The 7441-nt window shown below is 42.3% G+C and overlaps 3 protein-coding genes across 4 annotated transcripts; all 3 read left to right on the forward strand.

The window, feature by feature from the left end:
• Positions 1–887: 887 nt before the first annotated feature.
• LOC108137021 (plancitoxin-1) lies at positions 888–2551 on the forward strand. Its single transcript, XM_017258521.2, has 2 exons — positions 888–1040; positions 1492–2551. The coding sequence occupies exons 1-2, from the start codon at positions 937–939 to the stop codon at positions 2483–2485; spliced, it is 1098 nt and encodes a 365-aa protein (XP_017114010.1). The 5' UTR covers positions 888–936; the 3' UTR covers positions 2486–2551.
• Positions 2552–2977: 426 nt separating this feature from the next.
• On the forward strand, positions 2978–5335 carry LOC108136997 (SPRY domain-containing protein 7). The gene is made up of 3 exons (XM_017258495.1): positions 2978–3177; positions 3889–4455; positions 4506–5335. The coding sequence occupies exons 1-3, from the start codon at positions 3069–3071 to the stop codon at positions 4601–4603; spliced, it is 774 nt and encodes a 257-aa protein (XP_017113984.1). The 5' UTR covers positions 2978–3068; the 3' UTR covers positions 4604–5335.
• Positions 5336–5347: 12 nt separating this feature from the next.
• Positions 5348–7227, forward strand: LOC108136996 (tubulin alpha chain). Of its 2 annotated transcripts, XM_017258492.2 has the most exons (3): positions 5348–5681; positions 5738–6041; positions 6311–7227. In XM_017258492.2, the coding sequence occupies exons 1-3, from the start codon at positions 5456–5458 to the stop codon at positions 7134–7136; spliced, it is 1356 nt and encodes a 451-aa protein (XP_017113981.1). In that variant the 5' UTR covers positions 5348–5455; the 3' UTR covers positions 7137–7227. The 2 variants fall into 2 exon arrangements, with proteins under 2 accessions (XP_017113981.1, XP_017113982.1); XM_017258493.2 differs by lacking the exon at positions 5348–5681 and having other exon boundaries at positions 5934–6050.
• The last annotated feature ends 214 nt before the right edge of the window (positions 7228–7441 follow it).

Here is a 7441-nt window from a genome sequence, read left to right on the forward strand (position 1 = left end):
TTAAGCAGATTTTTTGAGACTTAATCCTTAATATTTGAATGTCTGCAAGAAAAGTTATGACCCTAAGACCGCAGGTTTTTGGTCACTTTTTTGAAAAGCCATCCTTAAGGAAATTTAAAAATTACAAAAAATCGCTCCGAAATTACAAAACAATTTTAAGATGCATGTTTTTAGAGACTAAAGCCACAAGACTTTAAAGATACACCACTTCGGAATCTGATGTCTGTAAGAAAAGTTATGCAATTAGAACTCCAGGTTTTTGGTCAATTTTTTGAAGACTGGTTTTTAAGAAATTTAGGAGAAAAAATGTTATGACCTTAGAACTTTAGGGGTTACATCATAAAAACTACAATTCATTAACCCAAAATTACAAACCAAGATTTAAACGCAGTTTTTAAGAGAGCTAAGCCATAAGATTCTAAAAATATACCATAAGTCTTAAATCAAAGAGCAAAGAAACACAAAATAAATCTAAATTATAAATTATATACTATATATAAATTATTTATTTTATTATTTTCCTTAAATTTGTAGCCCAATAACTTAAAATATATAAAACGAAATAGGGTGTTTTACAAAGTCGGTGTAGCTGCCGTTTTAGATGCTTTGCTTATCGCTCAGCTATGTGTTCGACTGATCTTCGGCAATAAGTTGCTAACCCATCAGATCGCAAACAATGTGTTGATAAGCTCAGTAAAAAAATCCCAAAACGGGTCATTTGTTTATAAGTCCAGCTCAATGATAAAACAGGCAAATAGCAAGAGAACCCAGTTTTTATTTGTTTTAACCTCTCTACCTGAATCAGAGCTGTGAGCAGACTGACAAAGATATCTCTCTCCGGTTGCGACACCCTGTACGAGGGCAGCTGTTGATTAGGTTGGATTCATTATCTCCCACTTAGTTGTTTTCCGACCGAGCAACTTAAAGGTTGCACAAATGAGATCTCTGTGTTTTGTGTTGCTGCTTGTTTGGTTCTCATGCCAAAGCGAAGTTAATGCAAAGGTGTCCTGCAAAGATGAATCAGGCAACGATGTTGATTGGTAAGAATTTCGATTATAACCTATTAGGGAATTAGCAAAAAAAAACTTGTTATTTGATCAGTTTTTTTATATAATTGATGTACTAATATTATTTGCTTAATTTCAATTTTTGTTTTTGTTTACCATAATAGATATACATTTTTCATTCCTTAATACGCTTTTTAAAAATTAATTTATATTTGTGAACTATTTTCGAAGATTTTTTTTATTAAATTAAATGTAGTGCTGAAGTTATATAATCAACGCTTACTTGGAATTTAATTGCATTTAAGAACTCAACGTGTCTTTTTTTTAATCAGTAGACATTTTGTTATCAGGTCAATATTTCTAAAATCTTTAAGTTTGTCGACACAGGCTGTGAGGCATTCAATGAAACCTCTGTTAACGCAAATTACGCATTTACTTTGGTTTTCTTATTGTTTTTCTCTTTTAATTTGACTTATACCTTTAGGTGGCATCTGTACAAGCTGCCCAAGCACTACCAGCACAACGATTTGGGCAAGGACACCAGTGGCTTGAAGTATCTGTACGTGACCAGCCAGAACTACGACACCTGGCAGATGTCGGGGAAGTTCATCAGTGATCCCCTGTCCCTGCCCGCCCAGACCCTTAACCCGCTAAACGCGGATCCCACTCACACCCTGCTGGCCGCCTACAACGACCAGCTGCCGAATGGCACTGTCTTCAGCACCGGAGGACATGCCAAGGGAGTGGTGGCCAGTGATGGGGACACCGCCATTTGGCTGGTCCACTCGGTGCCCAAGTATCCCACCGTGCCCGACTACACCTACCCCACCTCCGGTGAGCAGTACGCCCAGAGCATGCTCTGCATCACGTTGAAGGCGGAGGACCTGGAAAAGGTGGGTCAGGTGCTGGTCTACAACGAGCCGCACTTCTACTACGAGCGAAATCCGCTGGTCAGTCGGTCGGAGGAGCTGTTTCCGAGCCTGGAGAGGGCTCTGCACGGCCAGTGGCGCACCGAGTCGCCCTTCCAGAAGGACGTCGAGCTGCGCAGCCTGGATGGCAAGAAGTTCCGGCTGTTCGGCAAGAGTGGACGGGCCAATGTGGAGTTGTATGCCGACGTGGTGGCCCCCGCCCTGGACGTCAGCCTCTTCGTGGAGGCGTGGCGCGACGGTGCCGGCAATTTGCCCAACAGCTGCGAGAAGTCCGACAAGGTGCTCAACGTGGAGTCCATCTCCAATCTGGAGCTCTCGGTAGACTTCAGGACCACCCAGGATCACTCCAAGTGGGCGGTTTCGCGCCCCACTGGCATCTTGATCTACCACTGGCGTGTCGGCGGTGGCGACTGGATTTGCGTGGGCGACATCAACCGACAGCAGGGTCAGTTGCTCAGGGGCGGCGGAACGGTGTGCCACAAGAGCTCGAGGGTGTCCAACCTGTATCGCCAGATGGTCGGTAATTACGACAAGTGCCACGAGGAGTAATTTTCCTGATTTCCCAAAAAAACGTTTTGTTTATATGCGCTGACAAAAATAAAGCAGTTTCAATTATTTTCATTGGGCCAAAAACTTAAATGTTTAAGTTCAGCGGAAATTTTACGAACTAAAAAACTTAACTAAAAACCATCGCGAAGACATCTTATCAACGCCACCTATCTTTTAAGTTCCATACTCGTCCTTTACGATATACACCAGCAGATAGTGGAGACTTGTTTCAGTTTGGACAACAACCGAAATGATCATAAAATGCTGGCGCGCCTTTCCTCTACTCACTTTATGGCGGAAATTTTAGAAACTAGTTTAGTATAAAAACGCCAAGATATTTTACAGCGCCACCTGTCTTTCAAGTTCCATACTAGACTCTTACGATGCAGCCCTGAAAATAGTGGAGACACCCTCCACTGTTATCTTAGTGTTAGAGATGGAAAAACATCGATGATGCCCATCAAACATCGATATTACTGATGTTTTGAAAAATCGACGACATCGATGTCCCTCCACCTCTACGTAAAATCTAAATTAAATAAGTTTTAAACAATAATAGTGGAAATACAACGCAATTTTTGGGATGTTCTGCTGCCTACGCACCTGTCTTAATGGCGGACACATAAGGAAACCAACGGCAGCGGCCAGTCGCCTTCGGGAGCCCGATGTTCACCTAGATGCAGCACATATGGGTAAAATAAAATATGTTTAAATTTTCTAATCAAATCCATTTGGAATCAAAACATACTTCCATACCAACTGCAATTTAATTGGACGTGACTTCTGGAGCACCCCCGAATGTAAATAAAAGACTTGGAGCACTTTGTCAGATCTATATATGTATATGTCATGAAGAGATATTATATATTTACGAGTTTGCTAATATTTTGTATGTCTTTTACAAGCATTATTAAATTTCCCATACTTATCTAAACTTGGCCAAACTTTACTTGAAGTCTGATTTGATTATGATTATCAAGATATCCGCATATGGAACATATTTGTTAAATCTAGATATGATACTGATAAGATACTTTAATGTACTTATTTCACAAACTATATAAGATTGCATGTTAGAAACTCCTTCCCAAGTCTAAAAACAATAAGATATTAAGGAGTGCTATAGAGTTATCTTTCAATCGAACTTCAATTTAAAAATTTAGTTCAAATTTTACTAAAAAAGATTTCTCTGCAAGATGGCTAAATACTGCATTATTTATTTATTTTGCTACTTAACTAAGACCCAATTATATATTCACATTATATTTAAAATATTAAAAAAATGTCAACAGTGTCTTTTGGGAAGTATGCTAGATGGCAGTCTGTAATATAAGTGTAGATACCTTAACATTGGCTCATTTACGTCGTGATTTTTAATTGCTTCTAACCGTTATCTATTCCAGGACCCGATGTGATCCTGCTGTCGCATCAGCTGCGGGTAACTGGCACCGGAGGCGTCCTGGCCACAGCTCCTTTGGTCCAGTCGAAGTCCTACTTCGAGGTGAAGATCCAGCAGGGAGGCAGTTGGTCCGTGGGACTGGCCACCCGCCAAACGGATCTCAGCCGCAAGAGCGGCGGTGGGGATCGCGAGTCCTGGTGCCTGTGCTCCGACAATGCCACGCGCCACAACGACCAGGAGGAGTTCCGACCGGTGGTGCAGGCTGCTTGCACCACCCAACCCTCGAGGTCGGCCAATGGGATTCTGAACAATAGTGCTGCCAAGGCGGCCGGACTCATTGCCATCGAGGATCTGCAGCAGGAGGATCTGCTGATGACCACCGGGGTGGCCCCATCCGATGTTGGCATCGGTGATTCATTGGTCATCTCACCGCAGCGTGATTTTCCCGATGAGGGTGACATCGTGGGCGTGGCCTTTGACCATGTGGAACTGAATTTCTATTTCAATGGAAAGAACCTGGAGGTTCCCTTCCGAAATGTGCGAGGAGCAGCATTGTTTCCTGTTATTTATGGTGAGTTTCTCTCCGCTTTTATTAAACAAATCTAAAATGATTATTTTCAGTGGGCAATGGTGCCATTCTGGACATTATTCTGGACAACTTCTCGCATGGTCCACCGCCCGGATTTGAGCGTATTCTGCTAGAGCAGTCGTTACTGTAGATAGTCCATACAAAAGCCTTGAACAAATTAGCAGCTTGAGAACAAAACATTGAGGAGATAAGAAATAGACAGTGCGTTTTAGGACTATAAACCAGAATTTTATTCCAAAAACATAAGGTTAGTTAACCACAGGGGGCAATGTCTAGAAACCTACTTTATTTATATGCATTTTTGTGTAAAGCTGTTTTTCTCAAGATAATTTTTAAAAATATTTGCATTCAATTTAAATTGGGTCAACTCGCTAAATTATTTATGTTAATTAAAAAAATACGAAATATGGTTTTTATAAAAAGTTGAATACGCATTTATAATTTAAATTGTGAAAAACCATATTTTTCTGTCTTATAGTTGTAAAATGCACTGTTTTACTCATATAGACATCAAGTGTATAAACTCTGTAACCTCTCTAGTCCTTGCACTCCCCAAACCGAAATGTATTTGCTTTATTTTTATTAGTATTTTGTAAATTATTGACGTAGCTTAGTCTCGCGCCTGCGTTTGTATTATACACAGACAGATGTATCTGTATAGAGATACAGAAGAACTTTTTTGTAGATCGCCAACTTCTTACACATTCCAATTTACAACGGCAAGGTACTCGAGCACGGAATTACCTAACTTACTATAAGACTATATCTGTATATCCTAACAAACTATATCTACATGTATCTAATGCTTTGAAAACTGATTAATCCGCGCGCGGACAATAAATCAATGTTATGTACTTAAAAACGATTGTAATGGAAAGTTTTCCTAGTTCAGACTGTCAAGAAAAGAATTTGGTTTGATTATAATTCGGAAAAATAATTCCCCAAAGAAAGGAAATTAATGGTTGAAATTAAGATATGACATATGTCCGGAAAGGGGGAGATCATCCAGATCCACATCGGTCAGGCCGGTGTGCAGATAGCCAATGCCTGTTGGGAGCTCTTCTGCCTGGAGCACGGCATTTTGGCCAACGGAAGACTTACACAGACGCCGCTCGATGACTCGTTTCTGACCTTCTTTGAGTTTACCGGCAGTCAACCATGTGTCCAGCCTCGACTTGTCATGATCGACACGGAGCCCACTGTTATAGGTACGTATCTGCTATACCTGTAAAGCAATAACAATTCTTGGTGTCCATTTTTCTAGACGAAATCCGTTCGGGTGCCTACCGCAATCTCTTCCATCCGGACACTTTGATCTCGGGCAAGGACGATAGTGGCAGTAACTTTGCACGGGGCTACAATCTGATGGCCAGTGAACTGTTGGATCGGTCGATGAACGCCATTCGTCGTGTGGCCGATCGCTGCCGGAATCTCAGGGGCTTTCTAGTCTTCCGGGCAATAGGCGGAGGATCTGGTTCCGGTCTGGGCACCCGCATCATGGAGAGACTCGTAGACGACTTTGGCAAAAAGATGACCGTTGTGGAGTTCCTGGTCTATCCCTCGCCTTCGTGAGTTGGGTACTGTTTATTATATTCTATTCGATCGTTTTTATAGCCAATATATAATTTGATAACTTTTGATACAAAATGGGGAAATAATAGTATGGCTACATTTAAACTCAACTGATGGCAATAGCTTTACAGAAACGAAATAACACAGTTCTAAATACATTTTATGATCGCTTATGTTTTATAAGTATTTGATGTTATTTAATGTATTCTTAGAGTTAATCTTTATATTTTTGGATCCTACTTAAATGTATTTATCTGCTTCCCAGGATCTCCCCGGTTATTGTGGAGCCCTATAACGCCCTGCTGGCTGCCCATTTCTCCATGGACTGTACCGATGTCTCGTTCATTGTGGACAACGAGGCGCTGTACGACATATGTGCAAATACGCTTAATGTGCCCGCACCCACATACACGAATCTGAACAGAATCATCGCCCAGGTGGTTTCCGGCTTTACAGCCTCACAGCGATTTGGCGGTGGATCGACCGCGAGTTTCCAGGAGCTGCAGACGAACCTGGTGCCATATCCGCGCATCCACTATCCGCTGATCAACTACGCACCCTTGGTGCCCATTGCGCACTCGCAGTTTGTCAACATGTCGACGGCCCAGCTCACGGGTCAGTGTTTCCAGATGAGCAACCAAATGGTGCGATGCAATCCCTCGCACGGGAAGTATATGGCCAGTGTTCTCCTCTACCGCGGCGACATAGCCCCCAATGAGATCAATACGGCGCTGGAGAACATCAAGCGGAACAAATCGTTCAGATTTGTCGACTGGTCGCCCACGGGCTTCAAAATCGGAGTGAGCCCCGTGCCGCCGTGCTATGTTCCTGGCGGAGATATAGCGCCCAGCAATCGCGCCTGCGTGGCCATCTCGAACAACACGAACATCCGGATCGCCTGGTGCCGCCTGGTCAACAAGTTCGACAAGATGTACCAGCGGCGGGCCTTCGTGTTCCACTATGTGGGCGAGGGGCTGGAAGAGGGCAACTTTAACGAGGCCTCCGAGAATATCTGCCAGCTGGTGCACGATTACCTGGAGGTGGATGCATCGGCTCCCGCATCGCGGCGCGACTCCGATCCGGAAGAGTAGTGGAGGTCCTTTCAAGGGCTGTTCCCCTCTTACCTTCTTTATCCTCTCTGTTTTCTTTTGAACCAAAAAATATATTAAATTCGGTGTGTAATATTTAAAATGTTTCTGTCTTCCTTTTGGAAGATTTTCTCGTATTAGCTATACAATTGAAGTCTCGATGGATTTACTCAGTACATTTTGTGACAGTGCCGAATCCGTGCGTTTTTATTTACTTGTATATAGCATTTTTCACCTATTGATGCAAATCATATAATATAATATAGAATTGCTAAAAAAAAGTATCATCCAAAAATGTCTAACAAATT

Source organism: Drosophila elegans, unplaced genomic scaffold (assembly GCF_018152505.1).
Source record: "Drosophila elegans isolate 14027-0461.03 unplaced genomic scaffold, ASM1815250v1 contig_476, whole genome shotgun sequence".
Classification (NCBI taxonomy): Eukaryota; Metazoa; Arthropoda; class Insecta; order Diptera; family Drosophilidae; genus Drosophila; species Drosophila elegans.